Source organism: Mixophyes fleayi, chromosome 1 (assembly GCF_038048845.1).
Source record: "Mixophyes fleayi isolate aMixFle1 chromosome 1, aMixFle1.hap1, whole genome shotgun sequence".
In the NCBI taxonomy this organism is placed as follows: Eukaryota; Metazoa; Chordata; class Amphibia; order Anura; family Limnodynastidae; genus Mixophyes; species Mixophyes fleayi.
This window is the reverse complement of record NC_134402.1, coordinates 100,230,644-100,251,149: the sequence shown is the minus strand read 5'-3', so window position 1 is coordinate 100,251,149 and position 20,506 is coordinate 100,230,644. Positions and strand designations below refer to the sequence as shown.

General features: G+C 40.4%; 1 protein-coding gene across 1 annotated transcript in view; it reads right to left on the bottom strand.

Moving 5' to 3' along the window:
- DCHS2 (dachsous cadherin-related 2) overlaps positions 1–20,506 on the bottom strand; it is a 321,644-nt gene that overhangs the window by 56,505 nt on the left and 244,633 nt on the right. The window contains exon 4 of the mRNA XM_075198470.1: positions 11,982–12,218. Within this exon, the coding sequence (XP_075054571.1) occupies positions 11,982–12,218 (237 nt within the window). The remainder of the gene's footprint in view (positions 1–11,981; positions 12,219–20,506) is intronic.

The window sequence follows — 20,506 nt, the reverse complement described above, 5'->3', positions numbered from 1 at the left end:
CATGGATAGCATGTTGAGTAAGAAAAGGGTGTATTCTGGCAATGTTTTTAAGGTGGAGTCGACAGGACTGGGAGAGAGTCTGTATGTGAGGAATAAAGCAGAGGGCCTAGTCAAGTGTGACACCAAGGCAGTGAGCTTGGGAGACTGAAAATATTGTGGTGTTATTGACAGTAAGGGAGATTTGAGGGCAGGTGGTGACTCTGGCAGGAGAGAAGATAATAAGCTCTGTTTTGGACATGTTGAGCTTTAGGTAGCATTGGGCCACCCATGTTGAGAAAGACAGTGGGTTACATGAGATAGTATAGAAGGGGAGAGATCAGGGGAAGAGATATTGATTTGGGTGCCATCAACGTAGAGGTGGTATTGAAAGCCGAATGAGTGAAATAGTGCCCCAAAAGAAGATGAAAAAAAATAAAGAGCCAATAACAGAGCTATGTGGGACCCCAACAGATAGTGGAAGTGGAGTGGAGGATGTGCCAGAGATAGAAACACTAAAGGAGCGGTTTGATAGGTAGGACGTGAACCAGGAAAGAACTTTGTCACGAAGTAACGAAGACCAATGGAGTGAAAGGTGTGTAGGAGAAGAGGGTGATCAACATTCTCAAAAGCAGCAGAGAGGTCCAGGAGAATGAGTATAACGAAATGACACTTAGACTTTGCCGTAAGTAGATCATAATCATGAATATAAATGATTGTATCTCATGGGACTGCAATATACTTATTTGTCTTTTTTCCACATTGAAGGTATACTACACACCAGAAGATTTTATGGACATGCTATTAAATGTATTTGTACAGAATTAATTTAACTCACAGAAACCTGTGTTATTGCCACTGATCTATAGATCCATATAATTACTATTTATGTATGATTTATAATGGAAATATTACAAATTCCAGAACTATTGAAAAATCTTACAAATTAAAGGATGATGGGATATTTTGAAACTCAAAGAAACAGAGTTGCGATCATGTATAATCATCTTTTGTACTCATTCTAAAACAATGTGTCTGATGTATTCACATAGAAGATGGGACATAAGACATTAAAAATGTTGTCCCAAGATGCAAAGTCAATAAATAAGCAGAAATGTTCACTTGAACATTTTGTTACCTGCAAATTTGCATCTTGATATTCAGCACTAGGAGAAATGTCATAGGTTCATTGGTGGATAGGGGATCTTCTTTTCTATGCATATCAATGACTTGCGTCTCCTTGCAATGGAGATAGATGGAAAGGGGACTGGCAGGGTGGGCAGAAGGTGGCCGAGTACAGCAAAGCCATGTTCCAGTAATTGCAGCATGTAAAGACGTGGGTGCATCAGCAGATACACCTTTTTTAAAGGCATATCTCTTGCGGGTGCTGGTGCAACGTAATGCAGTGATGTTAGTGACCTCTCCAGCAGATAGTAAATAATTCATTAGTATCACCGCTATATGAACCCTATACAAAGTATGCCATAAACTGTCATTTCCATTGTACCAATGAGAAATAAGATTCCCATCTAATATTTAAAAGCTAAATTAACAAAGGTTTGTATTTAATTTAATTTGTATTTTGCATTTGTGCTTGTATGTGTTTACATTTTATATGGCAATGTATTGTTGGCTGTAAGTATGCACACTTGTTATACCTGATGTAAAAGCCAGGAGGGAATGCTACTGTTTTTCAGCTGGTCTCATTCTGAGACTGAACATATGCAGATACATGATCCTTTTCCCCATGTGGGCTCTGAGTGTATACACGTCTACGCTTCCCATACGGGACAATGTTGGGAGGTATTAGCTTGTATAATGTTTTATTTGCAGACACTGATTTTCTGTGATATTAGTGCTTAGGTGCAGTTCAGCTTATGAAATATCACTTATTATATTACTTACCTTAATTAATTTCAAAATAGTCCAAACTTAAGTTTCTATGTAACTTTCAACAATGTAATTCAAAAAAGCTACATTACACCTTTAAGCGCTAGGTGTGAAGGCTATTAGGACTATTTTATTACATGGAAGGAAAAGTTGAAAGTTTAACTCCACTCATCTAATTGTAAAAGTAATAATTTACAAACTGTTAAAGCACAACAAGATCTCTTCCACCTTTTATTATTAACACTGAATCCCTCTGCACATATAAATATTGCAGAATCCGTCACAGTAACATACTGTATAGCTAGATTTCATTATTTAGATGTTGTTTGGTATTGGGCATTCATTTTATGTGTTGCTTCTATGCTGTGAAAACTATGTTGGCTGTAGGTGCTTTATTGTGCAAGGAAATTGCCTAATTATTTCACTGGACAGTATATTTTCTTTTGCCAGTATGGTGCTGATTAAGGTGAAATGTAGTTCGTGAAAAAATGATGGTTTTAAAGGTTTGTACTTATATTATTTTGAGTTAAGATATTAAAACTGTTAGGGATGGATATACTAATGTAGTTTAAATGATAACAGCCAGCAGGATATATACTTGAGTTCTGCCTTTGCTTTGCCATTCCACATGTACATTCCCATAAATAAATAAATACATAAAAACCGGACAAAGCGCCTTCATTAATATCTTCAAACTTTTCCAGCACTAGAACGTGTCATCAGAGGGGTTAGGTTGCAGGTGGCAGCAGGAAAGCAGCATGTACCCTCTATCCAGAAAATTTATATTACTGAATAGTGTAACAGGTCTTCCTAACCCTGTGAATGGGGTACTTAACAAGATCGGGACCCCTAGAGTGACAACATTATCACCCCAGTGCTCCCAGTATAACTGGTAGAGGTCCATAGGACCTGTGTTCACTATGTCAAAGAATAATATAAAATGAAAATAAACACGCGCACACACACACACACTCTTCTCAAATAAACTTTAACTGAATAAAGAGTGACATAAAACCCTAATTCACCACTATATTAAATGTAAAATAAACTTTATTTCTCACTTGATCCGTCACCAAAACATTCCTTGTATAACACAGGCATTCATATGGGGAATGTGTATGCTGACCATCTTAGAGAAGCGCAAGGAAATAATGGCAAGAGGAAATAAAGCAAAACAAAAAGGGTGTCTTACCAGGTGCTTCTCCACTAAATATTATAATATAACATTGTGGTGAGCTTTGTCATGTTTCTAGTTTAGAACCATGGAATTCTGTTACATATTAAGCTTGTCATATAAATTATCCCTATAGTTATTGTGGACAACATAGCGGAAATGCTAAACATCTGCAGGATATATGGGAATCTTGGAGCTAATGTGCAAACTACATTTCTTTTCTGGGAGTACAGCATTTAGGGGTCTATTTATAAAGTGTTGAAGAGCCTAAAAACTTGCAAAAGTACTAGAAAAAGGCTCTTTCACCACTCTGTCCAGTTTAACAAAGGATTTATGTCAGATTTCTCTTACTTTAAGAAACTTTCAGTTGTTTAGCACTGTCCCCATAGACCTCTATGGGGATGGAGAACTGAATCTATTCATCAAGCACTCAAAACTCATACTACTGTACATCTCAGGATGGCGCTACTTACCTTCTCCACTGGAGTGCAGCCCCCTGGAGAGGATTCTCTCTTCTAGCCGCATGCTGCCCCCCTCCTTACTCCTTTACTACACATACATGACAAAACATTGGCTCATGTGCAGTAAGTAAACTCAGTTCAACGGAGCCTGTCCCTTTCACATGAAACAAGCATTTTGTTCCAGAAAAGGATTGATGATCTCATGGCAGATAAGTATTCTTAAATAGCAACGGTGCAACTTTCTGTATGGCTTTGATCAGCATTTATACAAATCCTTAAGTCACTGTTATCAATGAGAAATAGACCCCATAGTCTGTTATCACTAACAATCAGGTAAGGTTTAATTACACGTTAATCTTTTTGTGTAGACTAACTCCTCTCCTTTGCTTGATTCTGTAAAATTACATGTACCATGCATTGATGGGTAGAGTAGCAAGCTGAAGGTGGCAAAGCTATCATGAGGGTGAAGCTTTAAATGGAACAGAAACAGGAGGACGTACGGTCCAGGGGTTGTCCATCATGATCAGTGGGAGATGATGACTACTGAGAGAACCCAAAGAATGTAGTAAGTCAGAGGAGAGGACTGAGTGAATGACATTGAAAGTGCAGCTAGGCATAGGCAAACCGAGGGGGTGGGGGGTTCTTAGTGCCTGGAAACCTCCCTCCAAGCCTGGGGTACTGTTTAATTGAGGTGGCTGGACATTGCTCCCGCTTTACATAGCTCTGCTTGAAAAGAGAGATCTGCGTGCACGCAGCATTGCTCATGTATATTATGGGGCTAGGAAGAGTTGGAGAGCAGCCGAGCACTGTCTAAAATTATAGCCACACCCCCATGCATGCTGGTCATGCTCACTGGCGCCGTGGAGTGGAAACCCCCCCTCTACAAATCCTGCGTTTGCCCCTGCTAGGGTTGAGTAGAAAACCTACTTCAACATCTTGATGTGCACTGGGTCAAAGACTGTGGATGAGGGAGTGACCCGCATAGGAGAATCTGCAGAAGAAGCAGTGTCAGAATGGAGAGCTACGTTAAAGTAATGGCAAAGAGACTGAGGAATTAGAAAGGAATAGTCATGGATGGAGGTAACTTTTTTTGAGATGTAACTAGCATTACTAAGAGCAGAGGAAAAAGAAAGGGAAGTAGAGAGCACTGGGAAAGGTGATATCTATCTATCTACCTATCTTTCTATCTATCTATCTATCTGCATTGTATTATTCTACTGCTCTTTTCGTATTTACATCTTTTCATTACATGCACCTGATATGATTTGTACAGTGCACCTGCACAATAAATAATCCACGTCAGGACAGTTTCTTACTGCTCACAATTTATATTGCAGACTGTGCATTTGGAAAGAGCAGCTGAGCTTCTATCCCAGCTAAACTATACAATCACAGAGTTCTAGGTCTGACCTTTTTTTAAAAAAAATCATGTCATAATAAGTAAAACTCACAGCTGCTTATTTAAGGAGGCTAACATTATTCAATGATTGGTTACTAAAAAAAAAACAGTTGTTGACAGGTAATTTTTCACAAATTTGGAACACATCTTAGTTAATTCAGCATAGCAAGCCAGAATCAGTAATAGTGAACACAGAGGTTGCAAAAAAAGACCTATCGTGCTAGTTTAGTGAGAGGAGGTTTAGATTAGTAGTTCTCTGTTTGGGTATAAGTATGAAACTGTGTAGTCCCATGTGTAGGGTGAAAGGGAGGCTGAGATCCGAATTAATTGGGACAGTGCAGAAAATCCTAACCTAAGATTGTAACCTAGGATGTCTGCGGGTCTAGACCCAAGACATCTGTGTCTATTCTGTGTGGTTTTACAACTTGAATACCTGGATTCAGGAGTTTCAACATTTTGCTGGACTTTCTCCCTGAGGTTTGGATTTAGAAGTGTGATGAACAGGTGAAAGCAAGTTTAACGCAGCTTGAGACAATTATCAGAATTTATAACTGTAAAGTGACATACCCTTTCATCATCATCAAGTTATATTTTACACTTCATAATTACAACTAATAGAATTTCAAATTGTTGCATCAGGGTTTTTATTTTGCAGGAAGTGTGCGTCATATTTTTCAAGTGGTCCAAATACAAATTTCTTGAATTTAGCTGTAGCTACTACTTGAAAGAGAGGTTCCATTACAGAGTGTAAGATTTGTGTCCTCCTATCTTCCTATTCTAAGCATCCAGAGTAGTGCAGATTGAGTGCTATATAATTCTTATTTTCTTTTGATCTAACCTGGCTAACTTACTCAACAGGTAAGATACTATACAATAACACTACGTCACTCTTGGAGGGGAGATTCGCCGTGAATCGCGTCATTTAGGCTCCTATTCACTAGGAAGTTGGCAGATGCAGAGAATTGCCAGCTCTCCCAGGAGTCCAGGAGACCTGCCCGGAATTTGGGAGTCTCCCAGACATTCCGGGAGAGTTGGCAAGTATGGTGTTAAGAGAGGAAGCGCGATTGCGAGAGAGCGGGCATGAACATAGAGAATTGCTGGATTGCAAGGATAACTGCAGAAGTAGTATAGCGGGATTGTAGGGAACATATTGCAGGGCTAAGTTAAATATATTATAGGATTCAGGGAAAGCATTGTAGGATCGAATAGTAACAGTATTATTGCAGTATCGGGCAGTACCCCATTTTCATCAAACCCTAGCAACTGCCCTGGATCAAGTGGCTCCAGCGACACTACATACTTCGCGTAGAATTCGTTGCCAACCGTGGCACACTACAGTAACATGAACTCTACAAAAACTTTCTCATAAAGCAGAATGTCACTGGCGTAAATCTTGTGCCTCTAATGATTTCATCACATATACTGATATCTACTACTCCTACAGAAATGCTCTGGACACTGCTAAACAAGCATACTACCAATCTCTCATCTGTGCTCAGGCTTCTAACCCCAAACGCCTCTTTAACACATTTAACTCTCTTCTGAATCCTCCCGCCCCAAATCCTCCAACTAACATCCGTGCACAGGATCTTGCTTCCTATTTCAAGGACAAAATTGATAAGATCAGGCTTGAAATGGTATTATCTCCCTTGACAAGCAATCTGCTCAATTCCTTTGTAGCACCCTCTGACACTCTCTCTTCATTTGATCCCACAAATGAAGAGGAAGTTTCTACTCTCTTCTCATCTTCCTACTCTACCTTCTGTCCTCTTGATCCCATTCCCTCACAAATTGGTATGTCCCTGTCCCCTGTGCTCATTCCCCCTCTAACTAAAATCTGTAATCTATCTCTTTCTACTGGTATTTTTCCATCACTATTCAAGCATGCAGTGATTACTCCTATTTTAAAAAAACAGAATTCTGACCCTAACTCTCTCGTAAATTACCGCCCCATCTCCCAGCTCCCATGCCCCTCCAAGCTTCTCGAGAGAATTGCCTACACCCGCCTCACACACTTTCTTACAGCAAACAACCTATTGGATCCTCTTCAGTCAGGCTTTCGCTTTCAACACTCCACAGAGACTGCACTGACCAAAGTTGTCAACGATTTGATCACAGCAAAAAATAATAACCAATACTCTCTTCTAATTCTCCTGGATCTCTCAGCTGCATTTGACACTGTTGACCACTCTCTCCTCATACAAACGCTACAATCCCTAGGTCTTGAAGGCACTGTCCTATCCTGGTTCTCATCCTACCTATCTAATCGCTCTTTCAGTGTTAATTTCTCTGGATCCACCTTTGCTCCGCTTCCTGAATCAGTTGGAGTTCCACAAGGCTCAGTCCTAGGTCCTCTGCTATTCTCTATCTACACCACTTCTCTTGGAAAACTAATAAGCTCCTTTGGATTTCAGTTTCATCTCTATGCAGATAATACACAAATTTATCTATCCTCTCCTGATCTTTCACCATCTGTGTTGTCTCGCGTTACTGACTGTCTTTCTGCCATTTCATCTTGGATGTCTTCTCGCCAACTCAAACTCAATCTTTCAAAAACTGAATTAATAATATTCCCACCCAAAAACAGAAGCTTCCTGCCTGACATTTCTATTTCTGTTGATAACATGACCATAAATCCCACCCCGCAAGCCCGTTGCCTAGGTGTGATCCTTGATTCACAACTGTCGTTTATTCCCCACATTAACTCTATATCTAAATCATGTTACATACACCCAAAGAACATTTCCAGAATACGCACATATCTGACACAAGTCACCGCAAAAACATTAATTCATGCACTCATCATCTCCCGCATCGACTATTGCAATTCCCTCCTTACTGCTCTTCCCAAAGTCAGAATTGAACCCTTACAATCTATTTTGCACGCAGCGGCTAGATTGATTTTCCTTACAAACCGTTATTCCTCTGTTGAGCCACTCTGTCAGTCTCTACATTGGCTGCCTGTATTTCAACGAATCCAATATAAAATTCTTCTACTAACATACAAGGCCATCAACAAAATTGCACCGACATACATTTCCTCACTTGTCTCGAAATATCTCTCTACTCGACACCTCAGTTCAGCAAAAGATCTACGTCTCTCCTCCACTCTCATCACATCCTCCCATTCTCGGTTACAGGATTTTTTCCTGGCTGCACCCACTTTGTGGAATTCCCTCCCACGCACAGTAAGACTTTCCTCTAGTCTTCAAACCTTCAAGCGTTCACTGAAAACCCACCTCTTCAGACAAGGTTATGATATTCCTCAACCATCATCTTAATTTCCCTAGATTACCCTATTACCATCCTCTACACAGCTAACGCAAGACAACAACCTTCTGACCAACATTGCAACACACACAGCCCACTCAATACTTTTACCTTTGCAGTCTGGCTGGTCCATTGTGCAATATGTTGTAGCACATGCCCTTGTGTTTCTAACTCCCATTGTCCTATAGATTGTAAGCTTTCGAGCAGGGTTCTCTTACCTCTCTGTCTGTATGTATTACCCAGTATTGTCTTATTAATGTTTGTTTCCAATTGTAAAGCGCTACGAAATTTGCTGGCGCTATATAAATAAATGTTGATGATGATGATGAGTCAGGTTTAAGTACAGTATTGCAGGTATAGTTAGGGTTAAATAAAAAACCTTAGGGTTAAACAGAAAACCGAGAGTAAGGTTTAAATAAAAGCCCTTTGGGTTTAAATAGAAAACCACTGTGTTAAGATATTAGTGATTGCAAGGTTAAATATGGAGAATGCAGGATTAAATGCAGAAAAACACCTGTATAAATGCTGGTGGCATCCTGGAAACAGGTAAGTGTTCTGTGGTGCAGTGATCAGAGAGTGCGAGCTGAGGTTGGGTTGGGATTATAAAGCCCAAGACCCATATTGTCATTGCTCTATGCGACCACATTAGCTGTGAAATTAGCACCCACATGTGGAGGTATATCTGCACATCGGCAAGTGTGATGTATCATCAAATCTGACCGCGTGTCACCCACCACAGTCGTATGGCATAGGTGGCACTGTGCGTGCACTGATCCGGCATGTACTGGCAGGATGCCCAGGCCACTCACTGTATAGCTCCGGCCTTTATAGGAGAACCCTCCAGGATTCTCATGGTCAGACCACTTCTCGCTCATGATGACTTCATCGCGAAGGGATGTGATGAGGAGTTATCCTTCACAAATACCTTTGTAATAATGTATTAACTTATTGTTACCGTGTGGTTATTTAGAATTTTTCTTTCTTCAATCATGTTATTTGTATTCAAGGGGTATATAAATATGTGAGGTTATAACACACCCTTTTACCAGGATTGACTTTTACTTGTTTCCCAGTGGATTGCTGCTGCAGTCTGCCCAGAGTCCTGCCTCCATGGTGTAAGATAAATGTACTCAACCTTTAAACATATTGTTACGAGCCGCGGCGGCTGGGCACCTGCGTCCCGGCCGTCGCTATGGCGACTGGGACGTCACTTCCGGCCCTGACCCGGCCGTTGCCGGGGCAACGAGAAGACGCTTCAGCGCTGCGTCCCGGCAATGAGAGGAAGCCGGGCGCAGCGCTCACCATATGTTCTAGCCTGTGGGCTAATTAATGCAACCTGTTAATTATGCCGGGGGCTGTGTCTAATTCAGAGCTAGGCTCTGATTGGTGGCCACTGGTATTTAAGGCAATGAGGTCTGCTGCCTCATTGCCGGTTATAGCTCCTGTGTTCCAGTCTGCTAACCTGCTAGTTCCTGTCCTGTATCCTGATATTTCCATTTGACTCCCCGTGTATGACTCTTGGCTTTGATTTGGACCTTGCTCGTGTTTCCTGTGACCCTGATCTTTGGCCTGTTTACCCGTTCTGCTATTTGCCTGTGACCCCTGACCTCAGCTTGTTCATCGATACTGTTGTCTGCTGCCGGCCCTTGACCTCTGCGTGGACCTGACTCCTCTTGCCTGGGTTCTCCCCAGCTGGTACGCACTTCACGACCCTCTGTCAGTCTGCGGCCCAGTCTGTCCCCACCATCAGGGGCTCCAGTGAACACCTGACTGGCAGAGTAGATTCCGGGTTGTGTTGTGCCAGCTGGAGGGGTTCCTAACACATATATGCACATACTGCAAAGTGACGGATTTCTACTATCTCTGCTGCAGCCTTATCTAGCTCAGTTAGGGTCAGATTTACTAAAGGGCGTTTGATGAAACCGCCAGTTTTCGTCCGTTCTTACGGCGGCTTTAAAACCAACAGATTTGCTAAAGGTCAAACCACTAGTTAACATGCTGAAAAACACACTTTTACAAATCACCACGTTACAAATCACCATCCTGATTTTTAACATGATCAAAATACAGCCAGATTTACTAAGCTGCTGTTTGACAAACCGCCGAGTAAACCACCTGATGAACAGCCAGTAAAGAGAGGTTGTTGTGCATTGTGTTTGAGCTATCTTGCCATGTAGAACTTAACACGAAGCAGCCACTGACATATAGATTATGAGGGCAATTATTATTTATTGATTAAGGGCCAACATTAATTTCTAATTAACTTATGGGGCAAATTTTATTTTTCATTATATTAAGATGACACTATTATTTTATTATATTATGGTGAAAATGAATATATAATTATATTAACTGGGCAATACTATTTGATTGCTACTGGGGGGAATAATTATTAATGATGCACTTATGTGTCACTGACTCACTACAGAGTGCCCCCATGATGTAATAATACAATAATATTGTCCCCTTTACATAAGAAACATTTAATTTGCCCTCATCAGTTGATTAAAAATTAATTTTGCCCCTGCTTCAATAAATAATGATTGACTCCACAATTTAAATGTCAATGGTGCCTCCTTTTATGTTCTGACAAGATAGCTCAAAGAGCTATTAGAACAACCTGTCTTTTTCCTGGCGGTTTTGACCAAACCGCCGGCAGCTTAGCTGTTTTCAATCACCAGGTATTATACATCGCAGCCTCAAATCGCCCTGTAGTAAATGCAGCGGTTTGGAGCACTAAACCGCCTGCGCTGTGTGACAGTTTACAACGGCCACCGAACACGATTTTTAGTAAATTTACCCCTTTAGAAGTGTAATAAGTTGTTATATAATTTTCGGAGAAGTATGGAAGTCACACACACTAGAGACATTTACATAACTAGAGTTATGCAACAAGTACATGTGACTGTGTTATCTACTTTAGAAAGCCCGAATGAGATAACCGTTGCAAGTGTGACTGTCAAGTTATTGATATTGTTTACTCAAATTACCTGTGAAAAGGAGGTTTATATGCCAGCATTTACTGATAAAGCTGTTATAGCCATTCGGCTCTTGTGTTATTCAAGTGATTTAATATATACTTGTATATTCTCAGGTCAATTTGTTTGATTCAAGTCTATTTCTATTGTCAATTTAATTCGATTTAATGCAATAGCATTTTGTATGTTATACCTGTTTAAACTGTACCACCTGCTAGATGCAAATCCCCTTTTCAATCACCTCAGCCTTTTAATAAATGTACCAAGGTGTTTTTTACATATATGCTGTGTTTTTTTTAATCATAGAGAGGTCTGTGTGGATTCCAGGGGTCTCCCAAGCCGTCCCTTGGTAAGACAACCTATTTACATCCCCACAGTGTGCAGCCTAGAAGGTTTTAGTGGATACACTGTGCTGATAAGAGTGAATTGTAATAACGTGAACACAGCATATCTGCAACACCCTATTCCGGCGTGGAGTCAGGAGGTGGTGCATATGTAAAATGTGTCATGATCCCATCAATTTGTGAAATATGTTGGTGCTTTATAAATAAAGTATCATGCTACTTTTATTAATAATAATAGAGAATTACATGCATCATTATGCATAGAGGATCACAACATACAAAGTTATTTGGCCATATACTTTTTGTTTTGTATTATTTATCAGTGCATCTATTGCAGCAACATTTGATGTAGTTATTATTATTTACAGGTTTTTCACTTAGGTATACTTTTTGATTTACATGAAAAATAAAATGCCACCAACATCACAAACAATCCTTACATTTAACACACATTCTGCAGTCAAATTGCCAAAAGCTGTAGATACTCACTTAACGGTTCCCTGGCCTTCACTGTACCTACAGCACTACCCTGTGGAGCATCCTCCGCAATTACAAACGTGTAGCGGGATTTCTCAAAGATTGCCGGTGCTACAGATGTCTTCAAAATGTTCACAGTGACAGATGCATTCACAGCAGATGTAAGACCACCTTTATCCCGAGCACAAATATATATAATTACTTGCGAATCTTCCAAATGATTGAGAGCGGAGATCAAATAGATGATTCCTAAACATGAAACACATATATAATAACACATTACTATACAAAACATAATAAACCATTAATGTTAGAGCGTGTGTAGGAAGTCATGGGCAACCTATCACAGTTTACATTTACTTTTGGACCACTGAATCTACAATGCTATTTGTTTAAAAAGTAAAATACACAAATATATAGGCAATTGCACCGAGGCACTGCAGGCAACAAGCTGTCCTACTATTATCTTAGCTTGTAAGGAAACTTTAATATATATATATATATATATATATATATATATAAAAAATAGTATAATTAGGAGGCACTCACAGGACTTTTCCAGATTGTTAAAATATTTATTATCAAGGGCTGTGTGGAGCCCGAAGCGTTGACACAAGTTGGAATTAATTAATGTAAAGAATGGGGTGCAAGAGTGATGGGACTTACATTGTATAAACAAAAGCAGACATAGATCTTCTGCACTCACCATGTACAGACTGGGGTGCAAGAGGGGGTTGCCCACATTGTATAGACAAAAAACAAGGATACTCTGCACTCTCCACACACATAATTAATGCTGTACTAAACTTTTCTCAGGTGAGTCCCAGGTCTCCCATGGCTGCTAGTGCTAGGGAAAGACTTGCCTTTAAAAGCTGTGTGCAGGTAAGCCTTAAGCCCAGATAAAATAGCATAGCATTTGATCATGTTAGGACTGACCAGAATAGGAAGACTTTGGCGTGAGTTGGTCAGCTTAACATATATTGCAATATGTGGAACTAACATTCCCTGTTCTTACTATAGAACAGTACTTGGTATAGCATTAATTATGTGTTTGGAGAGTGCAGAGTATCCCTGTTTTCTGGTCTATACAATGTGGGCAACCCCCTCTTGCACCCCAGTCTGTACATGGTGAGTGCAGAGGATCTATGTCTGTTTTTGTTTATACAATGTAAGTCCCATGACTCTTGCACCCCATTCTTTACATTAATTAATTCCAACCTGTGTCAGGTGAGTCCCAGGTCTCCCATGGCTGCTAGTGCTAGGGAAAGACTTGCCTTTAAAAGCTGTGTGCAGGTAAGCCTTAAGCCCAGATAAAATAGCATAGCATTTGATCATGTTAGGACTGGCCAGAATGGGAAGACTTTGGCGTAAGTTGGTCAGCTTAACATATATTGCAATATGTGGAACTAACATTCCCTGTTTTTACTATAGAACAGTACTTGGTATAGCATTAATCATGTGTTTGGAGAGTGCAGAGTATCCCTGTTTTCTTGTCTATACAATGTGGGCAACCCTCTCTTGCACCCCAGTCTGTACATGGTGAGTGCAGAGGATCTATGTCTGTTTTTTTTTAATATATATATATATATACACATGTTATATTTGTTCATGTCCCAAGATGCCTTTTCATTTTGGGTCAACTTGGATTTTAGGTTTAAAATAGAAGGATTACATGTTAAATTATTGCAATATATTTCAAAGAACACATTTTAGGAAACGTCTACATTCTAAAAATGGCAAAAATATTCCAACTGTCAGAACAGGACTGGAGATGACTTAGTACAGTGCTGTAATTGTTCAATTAACCTTTTAGCTGTATTTTAGTTATGTCTCCTTTGGGCCTAGTTCCAATGTGTCAAGCTTTGCAAATTGAACTGTAAAATGTGTTTCCAAAGCAAGTGTAAATTCACATCATTGTGATTTATAACTCATTTTCCATTGGATCACATGACATACAATTACAATAAGATGCACTTTAAATGTTATTTGAAGAAGACATTGCATGCTGTATTAAAGAAGTATTTTAGACACTGAATACTAAATGCTGCCTTGATGCTCAGGCCACTAAGTAGCCAGATTTCTGTCAGACAAGAGGCAGATGGCCAAGTGGGGCCAGCAGTTTGTCACCCAAACTAACCTTAAAATCTAGTAGACAAATTATTTAAAAATCAATAAGATGCAGCTAAACTGAACAGGATTAGTAGTGTTAAGAGCCCCATTCGACAGATTCCTAATACTATTTCTAGCAGTGTTGACCATAACATACCTGAAGGACGAATTATGTAGCTTACCAGATAACATAAAAGTTAATTACAATGAGGTGTGCTTACATGTTAGGCACAGTAGAGTACCCACTGAGGTGTAATTTGGTGCTGAAGACTGTTGTGTTTTAAAATGGTGCAGGAAAATGTCTTCATTTTGTCATTTTTTGGGGTTAATTGTAATAAACCATTAACAAATAAAGTTTATTTGGTGCACATGCTGGTAAGCAAAACAATATTTATAGACAGGTTTTTCTTCATACATAAAGTCAGTATAATTTATCTTTGTGTCTGTGTTGAACTTGTAAATCCCACATACACAATCTCCATACATACTTGCAAAATATTGATAATATCAATAGCAAATAGCAAAATATGTCCATGTACAGCTGCAGTAAATCGATTTATTATTTGGATTAAATCACATTAAAAACATTTTTACTTTATGCAACATTTATAAGTCAGCCATCGGTCATTTTGTGTACATTTAAACATTTAACAATAATGTCACCATAAAACACACCCTATTTGTTACTTACCCTTCATTGAATTCATTTGGTGTACTGTACTGATTTATTATACTGTCCTTATAGATAACAGAAATAATGTATTTATCATAATACTTTCAGGAAGTCATTTGCAAATAATAAACATTGCAGCAAATTGTCTTTCTGCACCAATAAGGAGCCTAGCCAAGATCCTTTGGAATGTAGTAGCAGGGGTTGTTCTGTTCCTAAATTTTTCTGTCAGAAAATGTTGAGTTGAATACTTAGGGGTGTTATGGCTACCGGTCTTATCATAAACCTGTAGAACCAGGTGGAGAGTTCTTCACCTATAGCAGCCGCCTTTCCCGTAGAGCTCATTATGCTCACAGGTACTCGGATGCCCCCAGGTCTTATACTCACAGTAGTACAGGTGTATGAACGTACCGTAGCGCAGAGTAGCGGGGTGTAGAGTCTAGCGTGGTCAGGAAACAGGCCGAAATCTAGGTCCGAAGCAGGTATTGGGGTCAGAGTCAGGCAAGGTGTTAGGGCTGGCAGCAAATAAGGGGAATCCAGGAACGAAGAAAGGGTCAGGGCAACAGCCAAGAAACAAATCCAATTAAATAAAGCCTAGGGTCATACACGGAAAATCCAAACAGTAACTCAGGTTCAAACACAGGAGCAGGCTAGGACACAGGAACTGGAACTATAACCGGCAGGGAAGCTAAGCCCTCCCTGCCTTATATACAGACACTGGCCAATGGTAGCAGCGAACAAGCAGCAGTGAAATCACCCACAGGAACTGCTTAATGAATCTAATACAATTGCGCATGCGCCCAGCTGCACCTAATGCCGGGACGCGGCGCTGGCTACAAGAAAGTAATATATCAAGCAGTGAGAAGTTTCGCTTGTTGTTGCTTGTTGTTGTACAGCGTTACATCTCTGGATGGCATTATTGACATTATTGCATGCTGTCCACATGCCTAAGAGAATTATAGGTGAATAGGCATCTTCCCTCACTTGCTGCTTGTCCTCATCTCTTTTAAGCATACGCAATGTATCCAATAAAGAAACCCATATAAAGGTTTGCCTTACTGCCTTACTGCTCTCAAATTATCTCAGGACTGTGCAGTTTGCTGAATCATTAGTAGACTCTCAGGCAAAGGTATGAATTGTGGTCAAGCTGGAGGCTATTTATTCGTGAGGGAAGAAGCTGGTCTTTATGCATAATCTTCTATTCCAAGTGGGCAAGAATGTTCAATGAAATGGTTAATTCCACACTGCTGTGCAGTAAGTTGAAGCAGGAAAAACATGAAACAGTTCAAGATGTAAGTCATGGCTGGGGCAGTGCTTTCAACAGCGCTGTAATGGCTAAACCAGTGAATCCCAAACTTTTTCAGTTCGGGTGTCAGACGCCGTCCTGCTTCTACTTCTAGGCGGACACTAGCCCCCTTGCGATGCCCATGTCCCATTGCATAGTGACAGGACATTCGCCGCTCCTGATTCGCACGCATGCTCAGAATATGGCATCCTGTCGCATGGCGACAAGAGACACTCTTTTCCTGCTTAGCGGTTCTTACCGCTTATCGGCGTTTTTACCGCCGAAAACCACAGCACCAATCAAGGAGTACTTCCCTCTATTTAAAGATCACTTTGACAGCATCAGGGTGCCAGAGTATTTGGTCTTGTGCCTTGCTCCAGCGTTTCTTCCCGTTTCCTGTATGCTCATTTGGGTTCTGACCCCGACTAGTTCCTGACTTCTCCTTTTACTCCTGATTCTGGCTTAGAGTGATTTCCTGGTTCCGACTCGACTTGCTGACCATTCTCCTGCTTCTGATTTCGGTTGTAGACTGTCTCTTTGGTTTTGATCCGGTTCTGCTGACTATCCTTTGTATGTGCATTGCTGCATCCAAGCCTCCATCCTGTATTCTGCTGCACCATCACCGCTGCCTCGCTGGCCACCTCTCCGGCTAACTGATACTGAGGGCCACAACCTACGGAGTCCATACTTCCTTGCGGGGGCTCCTGGTGAAAACCAGAGGCGTGGTAGACTCCGTGCCTCAGCATTCAGTAGCGCCAACTGCTGGTAGGTGTTACCATCTTCATCCTCATGGTTGTGACATTGAGGTACCCTTAGGGTCTCCATAATTTTTCAAGGCACCCCTAAGCCAAAATAATTACCAAGTAGTCCTCCGCCTTGCTTACCACTGGGCACAGTTTGGGAACTACTGGGCTAGAAGTTACATTCTTTATTGCTGCAGTAAGCGGCTTAAGAATTGATACTTTTTGCCAAAATCCTGACATTATTGATAAATAGGCCACTTAATCTGAGAACTCTACCAAAAGACTGTATTGAGGATCTGCTTTTCAATGCAACCCTGCAGAACGAATTTTCCTTAATAAATTCAGTTTATCATGTATGAACTTGCCATTGAAAAAGTAATCTAGATGTTGGTTACTACATGCTCATCTGGTCAATCATTTGGATCAATAACGTCTTCTTTAACTTAGTTGCAATTTGACAACAATTAGCCATACATGTTACATTAACTAGAGTCTCAAACAGGACTGTACTACGTACAAAGTAGCTTGGACATGTAATAGTCTATCACTGTTGCTTTACCATGATCTCCTATGGGAGCTGGTCCCATGTTCTGCTCCCTTGCTTCCAATAAACCTTGTGTCAGTGCTTGTTTCACTGTACCAGCACTGTTTAAACGAAAATAGAAAAAATTTCATGAGGCGCGCAATAAAGAGAGTGCCTCATCTCCCAGAGGACATCAGCCATGGTTACTTTTTTGATATAATGGACCGGAGTCTTAGGTATTCCAAAGTGGCCACTTCAGACACCCCAAGTGTGACCACAGCACTTGGGAGGAGAGAAGACTGTTTTCTGTAATTTTCCATTGAGGTACAAGCTCAAGAGTCGACCATCCTTGGGCTGGTTTTCACTGCTGCAGGGTACTTCCCCATCCATGGATTTCCTGTTATACTGGACCAAACCCTAGGCTACGGTTGGTGGGAGGCATAATAGAGTTTATTTAAAATTATTTATTTATTTTTACTTTACACTTTACATTACTGTGAAATGAAGACTGGTGCTGGGGTCAGAAGTGGGCATTTTCTTTTTTTTCAGTTGCTACCAGAGCATACAGGATACAAGATATGTTGTATGTATATAAATCATTAATTACAGCATAAATGCATTTCATTGAGGTAGTGCCCAAAACCATCTCTTTTTCCTTTTTGCCTTCTTATTTCTTATTCTTTGTGAAGCTATTACATTTTGTAGATTAATCCAGTATTGTACACTACAGCCATAGATGAAACCCAGCATCTCTGGATAGCAAAACTTGGGGGAGGGCCTTGCGATGTCACTTCACTTTCAGTCACTGCTCTGCACTCAGAAAATCAGAGCTGGGCCGTTTTTTGACCATGTGCGAAGACAGCACACGCTCAGGGCCAGGTGCATGCTAGGCTGGGGGGCGGGGGGACAATTGCCCCTCCAGGCCGTTCCCATAGTGGGCTGCCTTGGGCTGGGTCACTGGGCCACATGCATTTTTTTTCCTTTAAAATATTTCTAATAGGCTGCTGAGCCGAGTCTTGGCCCCCGAGCTAAAATGTGCCCTCCCATCCCTGCTCAGGGCTGAGTTATATGTTAAGTCTAAGTCTGCAAGTCTAAATGAACATTGGTGGAATATTAGCAATAAAGCATCTGGGGCATACAGGAGGTGGTGGGGCACATTGTTATTAGTACGCTATTAAGATATTGCCTAAGGCTCATGATAGTATTAATCTTGCCAGCAGCGACCCTCTTAATATATAGGACAAAGCTAGTACAAGCCCTATTGATGTTTTGATCATGCAAATAGATTTGTTACCCTTTCATAATAAGCCCTTAGGAGAAAGAAAGGAAGAAAACTACGGAGGGAGGAGTTGAGAAAACTACAGGGGAAGTACGGGGAGCGAGAACTGTGGCAGTGGATGAATGGTTATTTATTGGATGCAATTCTTAATATCATTGTCATGGGGGGATTTTTGCTATCACAAAAAACGTTTTCCGTTATCAATGACAGCTGTTTTCATTGCAGACAACAGTGGCGCATGCAGGGGGGGTTTCTGAGTCTTCAAAACCCCCCCTGCACTAACTTAGTGCCCACCATATCGGCACTGTCCTATACAGCTGCCACGGCGCTGTCAAAGAAGCGTCCGCGGCGGTGCTGTATTGTATACAGCACCGCCGCGGACGCTTCTTTGACAGCACCGCGGCTGCTGTATAGGACAGCGCTGCCTAAACGGAGCTGCTGCCCCTGACAATCCTGCGTGCGCCCCTGGACACAGTGAATTTCTTCTCGCAAGCTATATTTTGGACAAGGCTGGCTGCTAGGCTTCCGCCGTTGTGCAATGTCACATCATTCCCAAATCTTGGTTTCGCTCTGGGCGCCATGGTTGCCTTGGAAGCACTTTTGCTATCAATAAGTACATTGAGGCAAAATAGTAGTTACAACTCTCAAAACAAGATTATATCTTTTCTGTATTAACTTTTATTTTGCGTCATTTAAATAAAGAATGACAAAGTAGAACACACAAAGGTACATTCCGTTATCCTCACATTTTAAAAAATATACAATTCAACAAGAAAGCAAACAAACATCTGGTTTTTGCTTTAGTAGATAAACGTATTGTATGTATGCTGTCACCATAATATAATGTAATAATCAGAATGCAGATGAAATTAAATCCTCATAATATTTTGATGTTCTAATTAAAGCTTTTTTTTTAATTGTGATAAACTGCCAGCAGCATGCTAGTATCATTGCAGTGTTGTTGGTTTTTTTTCAACCTAAGTTAATTAAGCGGCATAATTGTCATGCATTTAATCAGACATACACATGGGTGCTGAATCTTTGGCCTAATTGACAATCAGAATTCCATAGATTATGTAAAGGAAGTATGCGGAAATAAGTGTTTTGATGTTTCTAAGCGCTATGTGTTGATTGTGTTTTATTCCATAATTCCACTTTCCTATCCCGCTGGAATAAAAACGTAAGCAGGTAAACAAGCCATGATATTTCTTCCCTTAGACGTAATTTGTCAGTTTTGTGACGGTGAAAAAACAGTGGAGTGGTTTTAGAAGCAAATATATAAACATGGCCAAGGTCAGGAGCTTATTTGTACCTTTGATGAAATAATAGAAAACAGCATGTTTTTGGCGTATTGAACTGTAACCAAAGTCACGGAGCTATCATCTAACGTCTTCAGCTGGTTCTTGTTAAATACATCATATTTTTGCCTAATGGAAAAACAAGCAGGATCAAGCACTCAAGTTTTGAGTTAAGTTTAGCTTCAAAACATATCCACCGCAAAGGTTTATATATAACTCAAATATTTAAACGTGTCATGCTGTGCCAAGCGATCTTATTATAGAACGCCATTAAGAAAAGTAAAATATAAATAAGCCAATGTGTTTGTTTCAAACTCTTTTTTTATGCATCAAAAGCATAACACACATTGAATAAGCCAATTGTTCGGAAATGACTCTCCAAGCGCAAGATCCCTGAAGGAGTACAAACAGGAGACCGTCTGAGAGCGTGTAATACCGCATCAAGTTCACCGCTCTCTACTAATTTCTAAGGTCAGATATCAGTGTTTCTGGATCTTAAAACACCATGTGTAAACAACAGTCTGGTTCCCAGCAAGATAGAATATTTGTACAACTTTTATCAATATACATTTGGAAACATTGTTCTGTTGTGTTTGAATGTGATGTACGTTCATCTGGTTTATTCAACAG